Source organism: Metopolophium dirhodum, chromosome 7 (genome assembly GCF_019925205.1).
Source record: "Metopolophium dirhodum isolate CAU chromosome 7, ASM1992520v1, whole genome shotgun sequence".
Classification (NCBI taxonomy): domain Eukaryota; kingdom Metazoa; phylum Arthropoda; class Insecta; order Hemiptera; family Aphididae; genus Metopolophium; species Metopolophium dirhodum.
The window spans coordinates 33,603,955-33,629,959 of NC_083566.1; the positions used below are offsets into that span (position 1 = coordinate 33,603,955).

At 25.2% G+C, this 26,005-nt stretch overlaps 1 protein-coding gene across 2 annotated transcripts in view; it reads left to right on the plus strand.

Moving 5' to 3' along the window:
* The first annotated feature begins 33 nt into the window (after positions 1–33).
* Positions 34–26,005, plus strand: part of LOC132949757 (segmentation protein cap'n'collar-like) — a 110,670-nt gene continuing 84,698 nt past the window's right edge. The window contains exons 1-2 of one of the 2 annotated variants that reach the window (XM_061020815.1): positions 34–388; positions 11,207–11,692. In XM_061020815.1, the coding sequence (XP_060876798.1) occupies positions 11,225–11,692 (468 nt within the window). In that variant the 5' untranslated portion in view covers positions 34–388; positions 11,207–11,224. Of the gene's footprint in view, positions 389–10,128; positions 10,296–11,206; positions 11,693–26,005 lie in introns of those variants that run through there. The other variant, XM_061020814.1, reaches the window with a different exon arrangement.

Genomic DNA, 26,005 nt, shown 5'->3' on the forward strand with positions numbered 1-26,005 from the left:
TTTTTTTTTTTTTACGAAATTGCATTTTTTGCGTTATCTGTTGTGGTCATTTTTTACTTGGGATCTATTAGGTGTGACGATTTTTTAAATATTTTTTGCGGTATCGAGCTCGTTACCGTTTATCTGCTTGTTTCTCGTAATTCTTTCCCATTACTTTTGCCATTTCGTGTGTTGGACTTAACGTTGACTGTAATCGTGTTGAAACAAAAGATGTTTGTGTGAACTATACGTCTATACCGTTGTAATGGATTTGTTTTCCGCCGAAGTTAACGCTGTTGTTGTTGTGCGTAATCGTCTTCGACGTAGTGCCTCAAATTAAAAGTACTACCTACTCACTTGTTGTCATGAAGCTTTATTTTGTGGGACAATTTTAACTTTCATATCAAAGGTATTGCACAAGATTCATTAATTATACATGTGTAATGTTATTATTAGATTTAATTTAAAACAAAATATTCATCAACTGGTTGAATAATAATAATAATCAAATAGATATTTTATTGATGTTGCATGATACTTTTCTGTAAATAATTTTTAATGTAGGTAGCATATTATTTATAATTGATGATATTATTTTACCAACTAGATACTGATCAGTTAGAACATCAATAATTTTATTGTCTTATTTTTGCAATTAGTTTAAAAATACATATTCTTGAGAAAATATATTACAATTTTTTAGTTGTTTTATTATAGGTCAAGTAGCATTGTTCCACAGACTGAATTGTCATTCCTCTAATACTTGTATAACGCATATTTCATATTTGTTCTTAGTTGGTAATTATTGACTTGCAAAGTTTTAGTTTTCTTTTTTTATTGAATAGGTAAATTGTAAATATCATATATTTCATTAAATAAAAAAACTACATATTTCCTTAAAAATAATTCTCGTGCTATTCATTTTTATAATATCTATATTAAATTTAGTAATATTTGTTATAATCACGAGACATCATAGAAGTTGAAACATACTATTTTAAAATATTATATTTAGTTACTATTTAAAGAATGATTTTTAAGTCCTCAACATATTGATGCTATTTGATCACCGGCGTTCACGCAGTATCAGAATATTAAAGTATTTTTACAGATACCGTTGGTTGCACCTTGCTATTATATCCATACACCATATGGACCGTCATAATTATATTTATTTGTATATGTGAATATTTTCTTGGAGTTGGAATGGTATTTTTGAATGATGATGAAAATTTCACATCTAAAAAAGTATTGAATTAATATATGGAAATATGGAATGACATCGAAAATAGAAAGTGGCTCTGTAGGATAAACAGTAATGCGACTGACGATAGTAAATGTGTTGATGGCTTACAGGGAAAACTAAAATTTTATTTGGTAGGTACCTATCAAACCTATTATGTAGGTATCTACTTCAATTAAGTTGGGTTTTGACTTATATTTTCCATCTAGATGCATTTTATTTAAAGTACATCTAAAAGATAATGTAATTTTACATAGACTTATTAGAAATTATGAAATATCTCAATTCAATAAAATATTAATATTGACTTAGAATATTATTTAATATAAATTCAAATCAATAAATGCGCAAATGACTAGTTTCAATGTGAAAATGTAATTCATTTTTAATTTGTAGCCAACGCTACACATTTCCTGCTTAATAAATACAATGACCTGTTAAATTAGGTTACAGAATACTCAAAACACATTTGTTGTTTTGTTACCATGTTAATATTATTATTTTAGTATTAATTTATCTGAACATTGTACATTTTTGAAAATTTTATTTTATCAACATAGGTATCAATAAATACAACACTGTAGGTATTATCAATAAAATATAAATTCTAATATTCTCAATAATTTAGTAGGTACCTTAGATGCTTAAGAGAATATCTAAATCCTTAGTTTAAATTATAGATACAGGTGTTAAATATTTTTATACTTATTTGCATATTAAAATAAAATTAGATACCTAAAAGTATAAAGTATTTTTATTATTATGAATTAAAAATATTAATAGTAATCAAAAAAGTATGCAATCAATTAAATACTTAATGACTAAAAATTAATTAATTTTACTTTGTTAAATTATAATTTCAGCAGTTAGGTTCCATAGCAGTAACTTTTAAGACAATATTTAAATTGTTTTTATATTTTAGTAGCCTATTAATTTCTGCTATGCATCAACTAGTTTATAGTCTCTTAACTTCCCTAGCTGTAATCTGTATCTACCTATACCTAAATGCATTACTTAATTATTTTATATAATTAAATTTCAGTTTAAAAAAAAAAATTAAGTTTTACCTTTTTTAGTTTTTATATCAATAGATAAATGTGGGGATTCAAACTTAGATAAATATAGGTTTAATAAATATTTATTTTTGTAAATGATTCAATCAAATCAAACAATTGCCCAGGTATCTATTATATGTTAAGTAGGTACTTAAAATAGGTATTTAATTCTGATATATACTGTTCAAAATAAGAAAACATTTGGCAGCTGCTAAAAATTAATCTTAGTTTATGCATTCCACTAAATGCTACTCATAGTTAACTGAATGTTTTCGAGACAACTGACAATAAATGTTACGACACAGTTAGAAATTGGCTATTACGGTGACTCATTTTAGAACAACCTGTTTGTACTAGGGGATTTGATATGGCTTCACAAATCTTTCAAAATATTCTGCCAAGTTACTTTTTTTGGTTTATTTGGAAATACATTTAAGAACTGATATACCTGCATAAAAATATTCAATGTAGGTACGAATAATAGGTATGACCATTCCTCAAAAATCATAAAACATATTTGTTAATTTAATTTGACTGTTTAAATGATTTGTTTAATATAATTGTCTTGAAATAGGTACCCATTATATTATATAATTAAAAAAAAATGAATTAGGTATATTATATTAATAATGCATTTTAGGGTTTTTTTCTGGTAGGTTTGTGAACAGATAAAATAAAATAATAAACCTATTATTTTTAATTTTAATCGTTTTAAGAGTACATCATACACGTAGGCATGTGTTGTCTCCATCTTAGTAATGTAATCATATCAACAGTTCCAATTTTGTGTTGTTAACTAAAATATGTGATTAGTGGACTGTACTCTTATCAAACTTAAATGTAAGGTTTTAACATAAGTTTTTTTTATGATATTTTTTATTTTTAAGTGAGTTATGAGTAGGTATGTACAATATTAATATTTAAAAATACTTATAAACTGTTTAAAAAATAAAATATTGTAAAAAAAAAATGAGGGAGTACAGATAATGGTCTTAACTTGAATTTTAAAACTTAAAACACAAAATTTGATTTACTGAACACAAATTTGGTACCTACCTATATTGTCCATTTATAAGACATGCGGGTGTGTCACCCAGGATATTTTTAAAACAATTCTAATTTGTTTATAAACATAGAACTGAGGAAAAGTCTTTGTTACTAATACATTAGTAGGTTTTTTAATCTGTTTATAACTAATATTACCTAACTATTAACTAGTTTAACTGATATTTACTATAAAATCTTATTATATTCTAGTTGAAGTCGGTAAACAAATTTAATTTGTTTGTAGAAATTATGATTAATTAGGTAATTCAATTTTTTTTAAATCTTAGGAATGATGTAACTGTTTAAAACATGAATATTAATTTTAATTACCTTTATAAATTTATATTATGTTTTTTATTAAGATATTTATTACTTTTTAATAATTTTTATTTGGTAGGTAGCTAAATAATTTTTAAGCTCAGACTAATTTATTCTATCTGAATTTTAATAAATTCCAAACCAAGTAATTTTGATGTTTTATTGAATGAAGACACAATTACCATTGAATACGAGATTAAATAGTAATTTATGTCAATTTTTATTAGTACTCATATACTTGATTTATTTATTCATGTTTAAAACTAACAACTCATTATTAAAAGTACTTTATTTATTATATTAACTGAATCTACTAATATTATTAAATTTAAATATGTTTCCAACTTTTTGTGTATATTATTTTTACCTCAATTTTTATTATCCTCCTACATTTTTAAATAATAATTTTTTTTTTCAAAACTTAACTCGTCACAATAAAACACTCATAATAATAGAACAATCTTATGATAATCAAAGATACAATTTTTGGTTAAATGGATGATCATCTTAACTAGGTACTTAGATTTAAAGATTTGTGTAATAAAAATGTAAAATATTTTTTTTTTAAATAAGTTCTTAGAGTACCATAAGACATGTGTTGCATTTATACTTTATAGCTCAACTGAATATATAAATTCAAAATGCGTGTGGTTGTAGAACCTTAGAGATTTTTTTTACTCATTTTAAAATCTACATAGGAACCAATTTTAAGATTATTAAATTTTTTTTTTAAACCAAGACTAAATGCTATAAGTATAACTGGTTCTAGAAACATGAGAATAAAATAATATTAAGTATATAAATGGGTAAGTATACTTTTTTTTTTGAATATTTTATTATAACACAATTGTCAACCTTTGAATTCTGAAAAAATAACTTATAACTCAAGCTAACTAACTAAATTAGCTAACTAAATTTCTATCAGAAAGAGTGCTTTGTTTTTAACAAAATATAGTATCTTATCTTTTTTAGTGTGATAAAAGTACTGCATAAAAATAATATTTACACATGCCATGATACATTCACCAAAGTTTTAGACGTTGTAGTTAAGTTTAGTAGGTGGTTTTCTTGTATAAGAAATTCAGAGCTTTTACATAATACAAATTAGAAAATTAATATAATGAAACACAAATAAACAAATATTGTAATTTAGACTTTGTTAATATACTATAAGTTACCTAGTGAATTTAATATTTGTGACATTAATTTATTATATTAAATTTTTGAATTGTATTGGACATTATTTTATGTAATTGTTTCTCCTTCCATATTGTAGGTAGATATACACAACCAATATTTCTAAATTGTTGAGTGTTAACATACTTTATTACAATTTACAACAATCTATGTAGACTATGGTCTATGACTTTTAAAAATAATACATACTTAACAATAAAATATTAATATTTATTCCTATGATACAGCATAAAATATTTTATAATAGTTATTTTAAACTTACAAAACCAGGAAGGTATCTGTTGTATAATGGATTTTAAATTAACTTAGTACTCACCATTGATTAGATCACTGTTATGAAAGAGTTAAATTTGATTTCAATTTAACATTTTTGTAATATTTTAAGCAGAGATGGTTGTCAGCCTCTATTTATTTTATAATATTTTATAATTTACCAATTTATATTACTATAAGTTTATGTTAATACAGTTGTACTAAAACTACAAGATATTTGATGAAATATTTTTTAAAAATGTTATCTATATAAATAAAAAAAGGTGCGTTAGTGGATGTCGCTCTGCTATACAGTAGGTTACAAGTGGGTCACTGTAATGGATGATGTTAAATTTGAATTCAATGATATAATATCATTGTATAAGAAAAACGATTCTGAGCGAAAACAGTCAGTCAGCCTATGATGTTACGAAGTATATTTGATGATATTATTGTATATATAATAAAGTAATTTATATATAACCTATTTACATGGAACCTTGTTATAAATTTTCAATCCTTAGCTTTAAAAGTTGAACATTTTGTAAATTTTTAACTACAAAATAATTATTAAATTTTAAATTTGATAAATTTTGTCAAAATTTGAACTTTAAATGCTTATAAAAAAAAATCGTGCTTATATATTTTTAATATTTTTTAACATCTATTGTAATAATATATCAGGAGCCTTGCATTAAATTTTCACGAGTTTTTACCCAACAAATAAAATTTTATTGACAATCATGAAAAAAAAAACTAAAAAAATAAATATTTGAAATGTTTCATAAAAAGCTCAGAAAGAGTCAAATTATTTTCAAAATTGTATGGTGTATAGAAACATTCAGTGAAATTTTCAAGTATCTATAGTCATTCGTTTTTAATTACAACAAAATAAGAAAATCGTTACATGAGAAATCGAGTGAATATCAAATTTTGTAAAAATATGAATTTAAAACGCTCATAAAAATTTAATTTGACTTCTTGTAGACATTTTTTTTTTTTGAGAAAGGTAGACAAACTTATGAGGAATCTCGTATTACATTTTAAAATCTTAGATTTAAAAAGAAAATTTTTCATGAATTTCTAACCCAAAATAATTTGCAAATTTTCGTCATTTTTACGTATTTTGTCAATATTTGAACTTTAGATGCTTAAAAAAAAAAATTGTGACTGGTTTTTTTTTTTTTTTTCATTTGTCTTTGAAACAATATACTAGAGCCTTCTATTAAATTTTTAAGCATTTTTAACCAATAAATAACATTTGATTGATATTTATAGAAAAAAAAACTAAAAAATGGAAACTGAAAATGTCCGTAAACAGCTCAAAATAAGTCAAAATATTTTCAAAATTTTATGGTGTATAGAAAATGCTAATATAAACATTCAGTCAAAATTTCATGTCCCTACGGTCATTTGTTTTAGAGTTACACCAAAAACCAAAATCGATTTTTTTAAAAACAGATTTTGCGTAAAAATTCCCGTTTTTCCTTAATTTTTCTTTTGTTTTTCACGTCGATTTTGAAAACTACTAGGAAATTACTTTTAACCCCCCAAAGTACCAACTAGATTCACTTTTCTATCAGAAAAGATACTGATGAAGAAAATCTAAGCAATCGTGTTTTGCGTAAATACAATTTTCCGCTATTTTTAGTTTTAGTTATTCCCGATTATTTAGAAAAATACGTGGATATTTTTACTCTAGACTAAAATTTTTCATACATATTGTAAGACATTTTATATAAATGATAATAAAAAAAAACTAAAAAAAGGTGGGCAAGTGGATGTCGCTCTGCTGTACTGTAGGTTACAAGTGGGTCACTGTATAATGGATGGTATTAAATTTGAATTCAATGATATATCATTGTATAAGAAAAACGATTCTGAGTGGAGACGATATGTCAGTCTAGGTATAAGACATATTATACACTTATCTATGGTATTAAAAAAAAAATTGACCTATAATAAATTCCAAATTAATCATATCACAATATCCATTAGGTACATATAACGCGTTATACATCAACAACAAACCGTGATACTATCATCATAATATATCGATGAAAATATTACAAATTAGAAGTTTCAAGTGCCCACGAATAATATTATACAATCACAACAAAATAACTAAAATAGTTATTCTAGGTTTTTATGTAATTTCGTCCAAATTTGAACTTAAAATGACTATACAAATAAACTGTGCTTGTGTATTTTTTAGATTTTTTGGTAACCGAATTATCTATTTACATGGAATCTTGTTTTAAATTTTCAATCCTTAGCTATAAAAACTGAACATTTTATAATTTATTAATTACAATGGTTGATAATTTTCGAGATTTTGATAAATTCTGTCCAAATTTGATCTTTAAATGCTTATAAAAAAAAACTGTGCCTATGTATTTTCAATATTTTTCAACTGCTATTGTAAAAATATATCAGGAGTCTTGTATTAAATTTTTACACTTTTTGGCCCAACAGATAAAACTTTATTGATATTTATAGAAAAAAAAACTAAAAAAATTGAAAACTGAAAATGCCCGTAAACAGCTCAAAAAGTGTCAAAATATTTTCAAAATTGTATGGTGTATAGGAAATGCTAATATAAACATTCAGTGAAATTTTCATGTATCTACAGTTATTCGTTTTTGAATTACAAGAAAATAAGGAAATCGGTACATGAGAAATCGAGTGAATATCTAATGTTGTAAAAATATGAATTTAAAACGCTCATAAAAATTTAATTTGACTTTCTTGTAGAAATTTTTTTTTTGATAAAGTTAGACAAACTTATGAGGAATCTTGTATTAGATTTTAAAATCTTAGATTTAAAAAGAAAATTTTTTATGAATTTCTAACTCAAAATAATTTGCAAATTTTCGTGATTTTTCCGTATTTTTTCAAGATTTGAACTTTAAACGTGTATAAAAAAAAACTGTGACTAAGGATTTTTAATTTTTTTCATCTGCCTTTGAAACAATAACCTAGGAGCCTTCTATTAAATTTTCAAGCTTTTTTACCCAACAAATAAAATTTTATTGATATTTATAGAAAAAAAATTTAAAAAAACTGAAAACTGACAATGTCCGTAAACAGTTCAAAAAAAGTCAAATTATTTTCAAAATTGTATTGTGTATAGAAAATGCAAATATAAACAACCAGTGAAAATTTCATGCATCTACGGTCATTTGTTTTAGAGTTACACCAATAACCAAAATCGATTTTGCGTAAAAATTCCCGTTTTTCCTTAATTTTTCTTTTGTTTTTCACATCGCTTTTGAAAACTACTGGGAAATTAAAATTTTGACCTCCCCAATGCACCAACGATATTCACTTTCCCATCGAACAAGATACTGAAGTCGAAAATCGAAGCATTATTTCGACTACTTATCGTGTACACAGACACAAAAATAAAAAAATAAAAAAAAAAATAAAAAAAAAAACACACATCATTGTAAAATCAATACATTCATCGTTTCACTCAGAATCTAAAATATAGACGCATAATACTCTTTTTATTAATATATTATTAAGATTCGACCGGGAAAAATAATGGGGGTTACCAGAAATACAATGTAGTCCACAATAGCATACATCTATTTAGTGCTTTTGATGTGACCTATTGGCTAATAATAGCTCATAAGCAATACATTTTTCCGTAATATGTATCGTCTTTATTATAAGAGTATGTAAAAAATTATAATGAATTAGTTAATATTATAATGGCCAAATTTGATAAACAATTTTTTCAGTAAATATTTCATAAATTAAAAACATAAAATGTATACCTAGTAGGTATTTCACTATAATAATAATGGTTAGACCTCTAAAAAAACGAGGGGCGCTAAATAAGATTTTGCTGGTGCTAAAGAGCGTTTTGCGCTAATGACTATGATAATTTGGGAACCCCCGAGGTCACTTTATTGTTATAATATGTACCTTTACGGTGTACCTACTTATTTTATTTATTATATAAGACTATAAATATAATGTAATATGTTTTATTTTGTACTGATGATACATTTATATTTGCCGTTCCTTACAATGTTAGTATAATCAACAAAGTAGATAAGTGCACAAACATATACAAATATACAATAATATTGATGATATCTTCAAGCAATTACAAATTTTACAATAATTTTAGTTATAAATTTATAGAATATAAATTCTCATTTTGAAAAATTCTATATTTTTCATTTATAGTTATTTTATTTTTACAAATCTCAAAAAGAAAATATAAATTGTTAAAAATATATAGGTTTACATATAATATTATCTATGTATACGGTTTTAGCTTTATTGAAGATTTTTAATATTTATAAATTAAATTGAATTAAACTAATATTTTATCATTTAGTTAAAATAATTATTTTACTATTTTTGTTTTCGTTTTCATTATTAACTGTTATTTGTTAGTTATTTGTCTTAATTTAAATATTTTAAGTACCGTAAAAATAAAAGAACTTTGTTTATACATATTTGCACATTTACTCTTGAGCTTGGATCCTAAATTTCTAATACGTAAAGTGTTTTACAATTATTTATTCATTTAAATAGATATTTTTAAAATATAATATAATTAGTCAAGGTATATTTAAACGAAATATTTGTCTATTTTTAAATTATTTTAGTATATTCGTCATTTATTTCCGCACTACCGTACAAATATTGAACAATGTGATTTTATTTTTAAACAAATTCATAAAATCATAATAAATACAAAATATAATAAATATAATACATTATCATAAATTTGTTGGCACAGTAAGTTATAACAGTTCTTTCAAAGAATTGACAAAATTTCCTATAAATACATTGCCCATGACCCGAAAATTTCCAAATTTTATATTGTTTTGTCTTTTCTAGATCAACGAACTCGCGATCATCACTAAAGTTAAATTTTTCTCACGCAATTAATAACACACACACTTATGGGACTTTTGCCAAAATTGTGTACGTCGTACTCTTAAAATGTACTTTGTTGCAACGGCTAATTTGAAAACAATCGTCGTTAGACTTCTTACCGTTACACTTTCTTTTTGTTCAATAAAAAAAAACTCCTTATTTGTCGGTTTACTATTTTATGTTTGTATATTTTCACAACGTTCCAGCTACTATAGAACACCGATACTTTATAATAGTGTTGTACTATTAAGGTATACAATTTTACGAAGGACATCTGTGTTGTTAAACCTGATTTCAAAATGGTTAGTGTGAATAACTTTTTAAATTAAGTATATTATACATAACACGATTTACATTAAAATGGTTTGTTCTATATTTTTTGATTTTAAGTATTAGGTAATGAAATTGTAAAATTAATTATAATTTTTTTAATTATATTAATTAGGTTATAGGCAATAACTGTTTTATCTGCACACTTAAATTCTTTTACGTCGGAGATAAATTAAATAAAATAAGAATATATTGAGTAATTTTTGCAGCGTATTATATTTTTAAAGAAAACAATTAGTAATTTATTTATTGGCTATTTCTTATGCTTAAAAAATATTTTACTTGTATACCAGAGACAACACGAATTATTTCATATTTTATAAAGTTATTGAATCAGATGACGAAATAATAACTAACTAATAACCCTCAAATATGTCTCACGAGCACGGAGCAATTCCAGCTTCATAAGGAGTGAAACACAACCGGTTGAGTCATTGAAGGTTTATTCAACTTTCAAGGTGCATGAGCATATCATTCTAAATTGCCTTTTATGTTTTCTTTTATTTAATTAATTATATTAATATTTTTCTTTTCTTTTCTTGTAATATTATCAAATAGTTTGGTGGTACCCATATAGCTATGTTAAAATTAATTATTAATTTATCCTTTGAATGTTATCTTTTGTTAAATCATTAAGTTGATGTCACGAAACTAGATATTACATATGTTGTTTACTATGATTTTAAGTAAATATAAATGACCAATTTTATATATATGTATAAGTACACCAATATTTATAGATATATAATTGTGTGTATACTGTATATCTATATAGTATCATGTGTACATATTATATTTATTTTGTAATAATTTGTAAACATTATTTATTTTAGCCTATGTTATATTGTTCCTTTTTAACTTTTTAATTTTAATCTGTTGGCAGAGACACAAAAAAAAAATCATGTTGCGAATTAAAAAAGGCTTTTCGGAGCAATTGCTCCAGATGGCATTGCTGTTGAGTCTTATAGGCTGCGACCGTCTATGGCCAACATTTGGGATATGGCCTTCGGCACCTTCGGCCGAAGTAGAAGTAGGACCTTTTGGTCGATGGGATGACGATAGCTATTCAAACGGCTTTGGTCCATTAACGCAGATTCACCCCAAAAGTGTTGATCGATATTTGGATCGACAATGGCTGTTAAACGAATTACTATCGTTGGGGAGATATGGTGATCGATATCCATCGAATATTGAGGCATATCTACTTAATGTGGACGGCAACGAGAACGGCCAAGACGATCAGCAACAGCCAGGCCCCGGCGGTCATGTTGTTAAAACGGAACCTAAAGAAAATGATGATGAAGACAACGACGACGTGGAAGTATTTGACACAGATATTGTTGAAGATGTTTTCATGTTTGCGCCAGAGGTAAGTTTTTTTATTTGTTCAATATTTATTTGTGAAATGTAAATGTAATGTGCAGTCGGTGCATAGTCTGTATAGGTACATCCAAATTAGGTGTGTAGGTACAGGTACAACTCTTTACCTGTGACTCCTTGTGTTTACATTATATTATTCTTACGCGGTTACGTTTTACTTCTCTCTTTTTATATTTCAGTGTAAGTATATTATGTAATATACCTATATTGTGTACTATATTTGAAAGCAAAATTTAAATCACGGTTATACCTACCTAATATTTATTTCTTTATACTTTATATTTCATGTTTGAATTATACGAGGAATTATACTATTTTTTTTAAAATTCTGATTTTTGAAATTTTGAATATACCTACTTTAAAGCCATATTTTTAGGTACTTAAATATTTTACCATTAAAGGAGTGTCATTTTGCGATACAAATTTTTTTGTTCAAATGTGAACAATAATTTTTCCCTTTTTACAGAAAACTTTTGCACCTGTAGATTTTTTTTAAAAATAGTGATGCTGATGCATCGCTAAATCAAAAATTGAAGAGTTAGTTTCTGTGTTATTAAACATTATGTAGGTACAAAGATTAAATATAAAATATATGTTATATAAATTCAATGTAGTAATTATTACTATGATAACTTTTACAAACATAAAATGCTAATATATTAATATAAATGTCTATGTAACAATTTAGATTGGGTAAGTCGTAGGTATATATAACAGTTTATACATCACCTCAGCGTAAGATTAGTGATATATTATTTATTTTAAATTAAAATCAAAGATCATGATCATTAAACTAAAAAAAAAAAACTGAACTAAGTTTCTACTCGATTAATATAAAAAACATTTTTTTTTTTAAATTTCATAATGTAATATTGTAATTATTATATAAATTATGTATAATTTATGAATACTTATCTTAAAAGTGTATTGAATTTAACAATGAAAATAGGTAATCTAAGCAACCTTGTATTAAATTGGCAAGTCTTTATATACTTAAAACTATAGATTCTATTAAAAGAAATCTAAAAATATGATTGTCATATATAAAAAAATTCTCCGTAATTCATATTCAAAATCTTTGTAAGATAATTTTATTGGTTGTTTTAATTTATACATAATATTATGTGAATCTTTGTGACAAAATTATATAGGTAACTTATTTGACACACAACTGATACATCTGTTTCTGACAGATTAATCAAATGTTTTGTAGTTGGTATTCATTATCTATAACTAAGTTATAACAAAAAATATTCTAAATGTTGAAGATTGAAAAAATATTTTACATGATCGGTTTTAGATATATACCTTAATACCTATTACCTATATACATTATAATTATTTCAAACTGAACCAGTGTAGATTTATAAAATAATTGCATTAGGCATTTTTCTTACTGTTCTTTTCTATTAAGTTTAGAAGAAAAGTTTCTATTATTTCTATTATATGCTCTCAGACAAAACTATTTACTAAAATAAATGGTAAAGCCTATAAGGCTAAAATATTACTTACTATATAGGAGAGGGGCACTTTGTAGAAATTCATTTTCACGAAGGAAGACATTTCTTGGGTGTCACGGCAACCTTCCCCCATGTTTGCGCAAATGCAGGCTACACATATTGCATACACGTGTTATTTACTTAATATAAAAGAATAGGTACAAAAAGTTTTGTTTAAAAACCATACATATTAAATTATAATCTTGCCTATTTTTTTTTTTTAATACGAGTTAAGCGCACGTATCAGTTGTACATAGCAGTTACTTGCATACCTTATATTTTCAGCCTACAGGTGCATTACATATAAATTATAGCTCATATAGCTAGGGTGTGTTAGTAAATTACCTAAAAACAAGGCAAATGCGTTTTAAAAATACGACTAACTAAATATATTTCAAAACTTTAATAAATGCCCTTAAATATGGTTTTTTAACATAAACTAATAAAAATGATTATACAAAAATCCATTTGCATTAAATAATAATAATAATAATATTTTAATATACGCGTAATTTGATGTTCTCACGAACGATTGATGTAAATCGTAAATGATGGGGTAAACTCTACCAGGTCTATATTATAATGTTTATCTGAACAAAATATGTAAACTCTCACGGGTCAACATTATGTTTACCTGAAGGAAATGTGTAAACTATACCGAATTCTTATAAATATTATTGCTGCACTATGAATCGGCTATATTTCTCTCTCGATTTCTCTAGACATCTAGTCTTCATCAATTAATAATTATATTTATTAATGCCCTAACAGATTTTTAAACTGAAGTGTACATAAAAATTCAAAGTTACAATAAACAAAATAAAATAATTTTAATAACCTTTAGCTTTTTTGAAATCTGTATGTTCGTACTATCATAAAAATTAAATTACAATGTTTAGTATTATACCTACTAATATTATAGCTCATAACAGGCAAAGGCGTTGATTTTTATGCGGGAGATCCGGGAGAGTTTACAATATTATGCTCCCATCACGTAGTACCGAAGTAGACCCGTGAGAGATTACATGTTTTCGTCTTGGTAGTACTGGAATTTACCATCGGGAGAATTTACAGATCATTAAAATAAATATATGAAATATACAAAAAATGTAGCCAACTTAAAAAATGACCAAAAAATTCAAAAAAAATACTCTTTAAAAAAAAATAGTTATTAAATTTAAAATTATTTTAATATTTATTTGTTGAGATTGGAATACATATTATGCTGCTTGAATAACATTAAGCCATAATTCGTCGTAGTTATAAAATCTACTACAAAGTCTACTTTTATTTAAAATGTGATAAAATTACCAAAAGATACATTGTACTACTTTAAACATTCATTGTACTAAACAATTGCATTTATTAAGTTACGTGTAACATACTATTAGCCAAGTATTGACCAATCTGTTATTCACATAATAATATAATTTAATGATGTATCTATAAATTCTAAATAATATGTAGCTGTATAATAAATAATTTTCATTATGTTAAAATGTGAAATAATTAAATTATAATGAAAACTATTGTAAATTACTAGACGGTCTTAACTATTGATTGAAATACCGAAAACTATAAGTTAAACATTTTTAATAAATGATATACAAGGAGAATGATCTCATGCTTGGTGAATTGGTGAATTACTTTGTGAATAAATAAATAATTATTTAATATTTTATTAATTAATTGTACAGTAAATTATAGCTCTGAAATTATTTTTATTTATTTTATGAATTAATCCAAATTAATATTGAGTTGGTGATTTATTTCTAGATTTATTTCAACAGATTTAATCTTCCTATCGTCTTCTTGTGCTAAAATTCTCAAACCTATCATGGTAATTCATTTTTTTTATTCTAGACTCCGAGCGGTGTTGATTTTACTGTGATGAGACTTTTTTTTATGTCTGTCATCATCTATTGGAACAGTAAAAATGCTTCGATTTTCTTCAACAGCATCTTTTCTGGTAGGAAAGTGAATCTAGTTGGTACTTTGGACAAAATGTATTTATTATTTTTATTGTAACTTTAAAAAAATTACCGCATAAATATGATTTTTTCGTTGAATTATATTAGCTATGCGTCATAACATTTTCGAAATTTTGCGATTCTTTTTTAAGCTATTTAGGCTTATGAAAATTTCGAGTCTTATTGAATTTGAAAATCTAATACATGGTTCTAATACATAAGTTGTTTAGTTTTAAAAAAAAAAAGTTGAGTGTAAAACCACAAAAATTTTTATGAACGTCTGAAGTTAAAATTTTAACAAAATTCATCAAAATTATGAAAATTTGCAAATTATTTCGGGGTAGAAATTCATAAAATTATCTTTATATATATCCGAGATTTGAAATTTTTATACAAGATTCCTACACTTAACAAAAAAAAAAAAATTAACCGGAAGTTCATCCTTAAATCAACAAATTCTTATACAATGATTTTATTATTATGTTATTATTCAAAAACTAGCTATTAACCGTAAGTATCTATACGTGAAATTTTCATCAAATGTTTATTTTCTACATTTCTATACATTTTACCATTTTCTAAATATTTTGACTAGTTTTCAGTTATTTATAGACATTTAAAATTTGATATTTTTAGTTTTTTTTTCTATTAATTTTTTCGTTGGGCCAAAATGATTATTTTGTAGTTATCAAATTATAAAATGTTCAATTTTAGATTCTGAGCAAAGCGATGAATGTATTGATTCTACAATGATGTGTGTTTTTTTTTTATTTTTTTATTTTTTTTTTTTTGTGTCTGTCATCACCTTTTAGGACAGTAAAAGTGCTTGGATTTTCTTCAATAGTAACTTTTCTGATAGGAAATCTAGTTGGTACTTTGGGGGGTCAAAAGTAAAAATTTCCCAGTAGTTTTCACAAGCGACGTGAAAAACGAAAGAAAAATTAAGGAAAAACGGGAATTTTTACGCAAAATCTGTTTTCGAGAAAATCGATTTTGGTTTTTGGTGTAACTCTAAAACAAATGACCGTAGGGACATGAAATTTTGACTGAATGTTTATATTAGCATTTTCTATACACGATAAAATTTTGAAAATATTTTGACTCTTTTTGAGCTGTTTACGGCCATTGTCAGTTTTCAATTTTTTTAGTTTTTTTTTCTATAAATATCAATAAAATTTTATCTGTTGAGTAAAAAAGCTTGAAAATTTAATAGAAGGCTCCTAGGTTATTGATTCAAAGGCAGATGAAAAAAATTAAAAATCCTTAGTCACAGTTTTTAATTATAAGCATTTAAAGTTCAAATTTTGACAAAATACGGAAAAATCACGAAAAATAGCAAATTATTTTGATGAGAATTCATAAAAATTTTTCTTTTTAAATCTAAGATTTGAAAATGTAATATAAGATTACTCATAAGTTTGTCTACCTTTATCAAAAAAAAAATGTCTAGAAGAAACTTAAATTAAATTTTTATGAGCGTCTGAAATTTATATTTTTACAACATTTGATATTTACTCGATTTCTCATGTAACAATTTTCTTATTTTATTGTAATTAAAAAACGAATGACTGTAGATACTTGAAAATTTCACTGAATGTTTATATTAGCATTTTCTATACACCATAAAATGTTGAAAATATTTTGACTCTTTTTGAGCTGTTTACGGACATTGTCAGTTTTCAATTTGTTTAGTTTTTTTTCTATAAATATCAATAAATTTTTATTTGTTGGGTAAAAAAGCGTGAAAATTTAATATAAGGCTCCTGATATATCGTTCTAATAGCAGTTGAAAAATATTAAAAATACATTGGCACAATTTTTTTTATAAGCATTTAAAGTTCAAATTTTGACAACATTTATCAAATTTATAATTTATTAATTATTTTGTAGTTAAAAATTTATAAATTTTTAACTTTTATGGCTAAGGATTGAAAATTTAAAACAAGGCTCCACGTAAATAGGTTATATATAAATTACTTTATTCACAATAATATCATCAAATATACTTGGTAAAATCATAGGCTGACTGACCGTTTTCGCTCAGAATCGTTTTTCTTATACAATGATATTATACATAGGCGTGCGCACGGGGCGAGCCGGTTGAGCCCCGGCTCGACCGGAATCTTTTAGGGGCATAGTAAAATGATTGTATCTATTTATTATAATAATATGTTTGAAAATTTTACTTGTAGTGAAAATGAAATAAAATAACAATTATTTGTGTGTACCTCTTTATTCATATAACAAAAACATTGTGTACAAAATATTATGTACTATGATTAAATACATTAATAGGTTGGTTATAAATAGTATACATAAACATCGTGTTTATTTAATATTAAGATAAGCCGAGTGCAGACCGTCGGTAGATGCACTGCTCCAAAAAAAAACCTATACAATTATAATAATAATAGTCGCTTTCAAATAGAAGACCGTAAACAAACTGACCTCTCATTTCTCAATAATCTATTCAGTTTGTTAACTCTTTACTGTTGTCACTCAGTCACTGCACACTGGTAATGTGTTTTGTTTTTATACATAGCTGTATTTATATCGTTTTAATTTTAACATTAAAAATATATGTCTAGAAATTAGCACATATAATATGATGTGTACATATTTAACTTGATTATATTTATACATATTATAAATATTACACTTTTTATATTACACAAAATTTACATTTTACAATAACAATGTATGTTAGGTAATGTGTAAAAAAAATAAAAATAGGGGCACTGTCAAAGTATTGGGGCACTAATTCTACCAGGCTCGACCGGACATTGAAGTCTGCGCACGCCTATGATATTATATCATTGAATTCAAATTTAACACCATCCATTACAGTGACCCACTTGTAACCTACTGTACAGCAGAGCGACATCCACTTATCCACCTTTTTTATAGTTAAGGATTGAGAATTCAATCAAGGATTCTCATAATTAGTTCATACTGTAGCCAGAAAATCAGAAAAATATGTGAACAGTTATTTTTTATTACATATTTTAAATTCACATTTTGATAAAATTACATACTATCTAAAACCAAGAATAACGATTTTAGTGATTTTGTTGTAATTTATATTTAGGTATAATTCGTGGGTACTTGAGACTTTTAGTGTACACTTTTAGACAGTATATTGTTTCAGTATACACACAATTACATTTTCAATTGCAATTAATTTAACCTACTATAGCTGTAGTCCTATAATAGTAAAACAAATTACTTTTATCACAATAATCTCATACAATTTATTTAGTAATATTGTAGGCTGAGGGGCTGAGGGGCCTTTGCTCAGAATCGTTTTTCGTATACAATGATTATTGAATTAAAATTTAATACATTCATTACAGCGACTGTCTAATCTCTGGATACCTAATGTACAGCAGAGTGTCACCCACTTTTACCAGCTTTTTAGTATTATATTTTCTTAAATCTTACGATGATTTGTGAAAAGGTTCCGTAATTATGGCAGCGTAAACTAAAATAAAACTAACGTATTAGTGTATTACAGTCCCACCAAAATACGAATTTACATTTATCAAAACAAACTTAGTGAACAGTATAAGAAATAATGTAGTACAACACTTCATAATTTCCAATAAAAATGTGGACGACCAGAAATTAGTTTGCAATTTTATTTTATTTTTGTAAAGTATGTATTCTTTGGTTCACTTTTTACGTTTTAATTAACTATAAAACAATATATATTATTACGTAAAAGAAAAAAATATCTTTAAAAATTGATATCATAATAGACCATAGATGAAGACATCCTCTAAAAGTAATCGTTCTCAATCTTTGAATGATTATTATTATTGCGTTTGAATAGAAATATGTAACGCTATCTTTATTATACTCTCAACAACTAATATGTAGGAATGAGTATGCTCATAGATAGCGCTACCAATATGGTTTTCTAATAATGTTATTCACATCACCATATAGTGTTGTCTCTGTCTTAAACGCCTTTACCTTAATTATTTTTAATATTAAAGTGAATTTATGTATCATACATTTTATTTAAAGGTATATGAATATCAATTAAGTATTTTATATTTTAATTTCACAGCATGTAGTAAGCATATTATTATGTAAGTACACAGACACATTATCTACATTTATTTATATAGAGGCATGGAAACAAAATGTGAAAAAAAAATCCATCCAGTAGGTAACCACTCTGCTGAAAATTAAGGGTCAAAAGTAGTTTCGAACATAATAACATACGCCAAACCAGTTGCCTAAAAAATCGATTTTAGATTCTGAGCAGAGCCATGAATGTATTAATTTTTTTTTTTTGTGTATCATCACTAAAATTAAAATTACTTCGATTTTCTTCAACAGTTTCTTGTTCGATGGAAAAGTGAATCTAGTTGGTGCATTTGGCAGGTAAAAATTCAAAATAACCAATAGTTTTCAAAAGCCTAGGGAAAAATAAAATACAATGTGAGGATAAACTGGAATTTTTACGCAAAATTGGTTTTGGTTTTTGACGGTTTTTGGTGTACCTAACTTTGAAACAAATGGTCGATACATGAAATTTTCACTGAATATTTAAATTAGCATAACGCGATGAGGTGCATTTGACATCTACATAATATAATACATACTTGACTGCTTAAAATAAAAATGATTTTATTTAATATGAATAAAATAGAATTATTATGGTTCCAACATTTTTTCTTAGAGTGTGGATGCAAACATTTATGATATAAAATATACACTTTTGTATGAAAACTAGCCATATATGCACTTATAAGTAAAACATTGGTCAAATATGCAAAATAAAAATAAAAAAAGGTGGATAAGTGGATGTCGCTCTGCTGTACAGTAGGTTACAAGTGAGTCACTGTAATGGATGGTGTTAAATTTGAATTCAATGATATAATATCATTGTATAAGAAAAACGATTCTGAGCGAAAACGGTCAGTCAGCCTATGATATTACCAAGTATATTTGATGATATTATTGTGAATAAAGTAATTTATATATAACCTATTTACGTGAAGCCTTGTTTTAAATTTTCAATCCTTAGCCATAAAAGTTAAACATTTTATACATTTTTAACTACAAAATAATTAATAAATTATAAATTTGATAAATGTTGTCAAAATTTGAACTTTAAATGCTTATAAATAAAAACTGTGACTAGAGATTTTTAATATTTTTCAACTGCTATTAGAACGATATATCAGGAGCCTTATATTCAATTTTCAATTTTTACCCAACAAAAAAATTTTATTGATATTTATAGAAAAAAAAAACTAAAAAAATTGAAAACTGACAATGTCCGTAAACAGCTCAAAAAGAGTCAAAATATTTTCAAAATTTTATGGTGTATAGAAAATGCTAATATAAACATTCAGTCAAAATTTCATGTCCCTACGGTCATTTGTTTTAGAGTTACACCAAAAACCAAAATCGATTTTCTCGAAAACTGATTTTGCGTAAAAATTCCCATTTTTCCTTAATTTTTCTTTTGTTTTTCACGTCGCTTTTGAAGACTACTGGGAAGACTTTTGACCCCCCCCCAAAGTACTAACTAGATTCACTTTCCTATCAGAAAAGTTACTGTTGAAGAGAATCCAAGCACTTTTACTGTCCTAAAAGGTGATGACAGACACAAAAATAAAAAAAAAAAACACACATCATTGTAAAATCAATACATTCATCGTTTCGCTCAGAATCTTAAAAACACACATCATTGTAAAATCAATACATCCATCGCTTCGCTCAGAATCTAATATGCAAAATATCTATTTACCTGTGTTGTAAAAGATTTGTATATTACTTATCTATATAACATTTAAGTATCACAAGATATCCTACAAGTCTCGAGCTCTTCGTATAGGTATTATATTTAGTTGTATGCTATGTTAATTAATTTGAACGAAAAAAAAATGTTAAAGTAAAAAGTGCTATAAGTACACGATGATCATATTTAACATAAAACTCAATTTCAACATATAATGTGGATAATATAAGAGAAAAACTATGTACTTATATAATAATGACTATAATACTTGTTAAAAATATTCCTTTTTTATTTAATTTTTTAAAAGTTTTTTTAACTATATGTATATATACCAATCTCTATATAAATATGAGAAAATAAATTCCATGGGTTGTTTTTTACAAGGTATACTTAAATTAAATAGGGACAACTAGCAGTATAACCAACACTGCACAATTTCAATTCATAAAATGAAGAACATTTTCGAGTAAAATCACCTTTAATATATAAACGATAAAACAAATTTTAAAAATCAGTAACTTGGCCAGACCAAAGAACATAAGTATGAACAATTGTTTAATTTTAGGTACAGTAATTTTTTTACAATACTGTTTTAATATTGCGTCAAAGTTTAATGGTTGTTCCCTTTGACCCGATAACCTATATATTATGAATCCCGAAAAAAAAACCATACCTAGTGATAATATAATCAGAGAATTAACATTATCACAAAATATAATATACAATCTATATGCTGTGTTATCAATATTATAAAAATTATATATAAATTAATTATACTTTCAAATATTATACAATTAATTATATATTTATTTTATCCAATTTCAAATATGGGCAAATAAGTCACTTTTTTCAATTAGTTAAAGTTAAGTTACTTTAATATAAAAAGTAACTAAGTTAGAATATAAGTTAGTTACTAAAATTTACCAAATTTCTAACTTAGTTAGATAGAAGTTAGTTTGGTGAAAAAAGTAACTAAAGTTTAAGTAGAAGTTAGAAATTAGTTTTTTTTAATTTAAAATATAAATTTTAAAAACCATTTTTTCAAATGTAATGCATTATATAAATTAATTATTAAGTAGGTGGGTAATAACTTTCTAACTTAACTTTAATTTTATTTATTCATATATTTTAACCTAACCTATAATAATATTGATAACACAACAGAAAAATGCTGATATTATATTCATATTTTTATTTTTTATATTATGCCTATTTAAATTACTTTAGATTCATTTTTGTTATAACTTTTATTTTATATACGAAGCATTTTAACAATTTTACCAGCATTTTAAGCTTCATAAGTCATAAGTAATAACATCATAGATCATAATGTTAGATTGTATAATATTATATTCTGTGATTACTAGGTATAGTATTGTCTAAATACAATTATTATACTAAAATTATATATATATATTTTTTAAATATTATTTAATAATAACAATACAAATATTTTTATTATTAAGTAACAGTAATAGAATAAAGGAAAAAAGATATACCTCTATTAAAGATATATATAACGATATAATAAGATATTCTGAGTATATTATAATTTTGGTTTTTTTTCCGTATACCTATATTATTTGTCACAAAATGATATCTATATAAAATATGTAGAACCTACCTATATTATTATTTCTGATCATTAAAAACTCTAAATTTAGTCATTTATATAACTTTTATATTTATAAATTATTGGTGACCATATTGAGTAGGTATAATGTATATTGTATATATATAATGTAAGTACCTTATAACTAATAAGTAATGAGTAATGACTCTTATTGAGATTAAATATTTTATCGTAAGTATTTCTTAGTTATTACTTTGGTAATTGTCGTGTATCTTTTTTTTTATACTTAAAATCCTTTGAAATTGGTTACCTTCCTGCAGAATTATTCTAATAATGATATAAAAATTAATTTGAAGTTAACAGTCCACAATGGTTTTTCTATTTCCTATTTGTGACTTATTTCTACTTGAAGTCGGTATATATTTGTTTTAAATTGTATTATAGTTTAACATAATAATATATTATATCCAATACCTACTTAATACTTATATTCAATAACATCAGATAATAAATAATATTACAAGAGATTTTGAATTCGATACCGACGCGTGTAGTGTTGGATTGTTGTCATTAATTCAGCCGCATAAAATAAACATGGGTCAGTCAGATAGTAATACATAGCGGGGGTTATGCTCGGGGTGACATGTCTTTGTGTTTATATACGAATTTGATTTATTGACTTTAGTCGAGGGAAGAATTCTTGTAGATTATAAAAGACCAATCATTAGCGGCTTTTCCCTTAAAAAAATCGACAAATTACCCACAACATACACGGTGAGTTTGTGAGAACCATTATTATATTGTATGTTCTTTCGTGTCCACTTGTCCATAAACCCAAATGGACAACATACCGACATGATAAAAGATAAATAATATCGTCGGGGAATTATTGTTGGAAGAGTTAAGGATCGGTTTACAACTGTGCACTACATAATATACATGAATATCTCAGCAGGTTTTGCAAAATGCTATTAATAATGTGGATTTTGCAATTATTTCTTTTAGTCCGGGATATCTTTTCTCCTTTTTGATCCGAATTTTTCACAAAGGGTTGACCATTAATATTTCTTTCTATTTTTCTGTGTATTATATTTCTTCTCACGAATGTTTAGTGTGAAGCATTTGTATTATTAGACTGTTAAAGTCATATTATATATTATATAATAAACTCGAGAACGTATAGCATGCCATACAGCATATTATACAGCATGTGTATATAACGTGCAAATGTGTATGAGATTAACTCAAATTGGCGTTGAATTGAATCTACAACAGTTTTCTATGTGTGTACAGGTTTCACCAGGCATGCTAATCCAAAATTTTTCCCTTTAATCATTTATTTAAATTATGATTTTTGTAATTTTAAGCAGGTAGGTGGTAATAGGTACACTAAAAGATCATTTTTTTAAATACTCAGATTTTTATTTTTTTTAGTAGGAATGTTCTGTGATTACAACTTCTTTTTTTCAAATGACAACCAACCTTTATTACTGTAAATATTGTTAATCATATTTAATTTTATTTAATTTCTGATAAAAAATATAGATTTTAACCAAAAATCTGGATTTAATAACTTCTAAAGAAAAACTACGTCTTAATGTAATTTAATACCTACATACCTACTCTTTGAACGGTTAAAAAATCCAAGTATTTGAAAATATGGTCTTTAAGTACCTATACTTAAAAAGTCCAAAAAATCATTTTATGTAATTTATATTATTTAATCTTGGATAGTGAGATGCCTATTTATGATACTGCAGTATCACACATATACCATAATAAATTAAAATCTTATTAAGCTGATATGGGGCCCACTTTCCTAATATGATAAAATATAAATATATAAAATAATATAAATATTAAATAAATTGTTATTTTTGTATTATTTATCAACGTATATGTAGAGTATACTCTATTTATGTTTTGTGTATGTAAATAATCACCAGTTATACTGTAATGTTTAAAATATTAAAAATTCATAAATATTTCGTATACATACGCAAATTGGCTTTGTGAATGTTCACATTCACTAGTGATTGTCGACAATGTACTATCTTCGGACGTTCGCAGTAACATATAGGTATACAGATTTTATATAGTTAGCCTACATATTGTGTAGTATTTTTGGCTTGATTCTTTGTTTATTTTTAAATTAAATGACTAGAGCGCATTACATATATTTTGCAATAAGAGTAAACAAGCTTATAAATATATAATGTTTTTAATATTTATAATTTATAAACTTATATACCTACTCATAATATGCCGCGGTACCTATGTAATATTGATTAATTATTATATTTAACATTAGGTATATTATTCAATCGTATTTAAAATTATTTTATTAAATATACAAATTATACGGAAATAACTAAAAAAAATATAGGTCTTATATATTTTAATCCATCATAATACGCATTATCAAGTGGTAGAAAATTGAAAAACGCTATACAAATCTTATTGAATCTTGTATATGCCCTTATTGTACATCTTAATAACTATTTACAAGATCAATTATAAATACTAATGTATATCAATAGACAATAATTTATAGTGGGTATCTAGTACCTACCTAAAAATATATTTTAATATATACGAATCGTATACATAACTCTTTTAAACTATAGAACTTGTATATTTAAAAAACTGTGAACTTACTCTCCTATATCTATAGTAGGTATATAGGTATAATTTCAATTCAATGATAAATATTGTATATAAAAAATTATAATGATTAAAGGCATATCATCTCCGCTCCTATCTGGTGGGTTGAACTAAATTTTGCCAAAAACAACGCGTATTATATTGTTATTAACTTATAATACTCAATAACCGAGTAAGTACCTTAGAATTCTAAGCTGACTATAAGTTCGTGATTTAAATTACCTTAAATTAAGACTAAATATTTTCAAATAATAATTTATGTATAATAGCGAAAAGTTTCAAGTTTCTACAATTAAAATGACTAACATTGTTGAAGGAAAATAGTTTTTGTTTAAGAGGACGTTATACCCGCATGTGTTGTCTCAGTCTTACAAGTGCGTAACATAGCAAATTTTACGCTCAGCAAACCACGTGTAGTATTTAACGCTAATTTAAAAATTAGAGTGAATTGACCTCTTATAAAATCTAAAGGTAAGATTATTATCCAGGCAACCTCATGGGCTTTTTATTATATTTTAATTTTAACGCGAGTTATGAGTATTTTAAAATTGTAAATTGTTTATACATCTAAAAATACTCATAACTCGCTTTAAAATTAAAATATACTAAAAAGCCCATGAGGTTGCCTAGATAATAATCTTACCTTTAGATTATATAAGAGGTCAATTCGCTTTAATTTTTATACTAACGGAGCTACACGTGTTCTGCTGAGCGTAAAATTTGTCATGGTACGCACTTGTAAGACGGAGACAACACTTGCGGGTATAACGTCCTCTTAAACATCAGTATTCGTCAAAATCAAGTCAAAATATTATCTTCAAATGATTATTAAACAAAT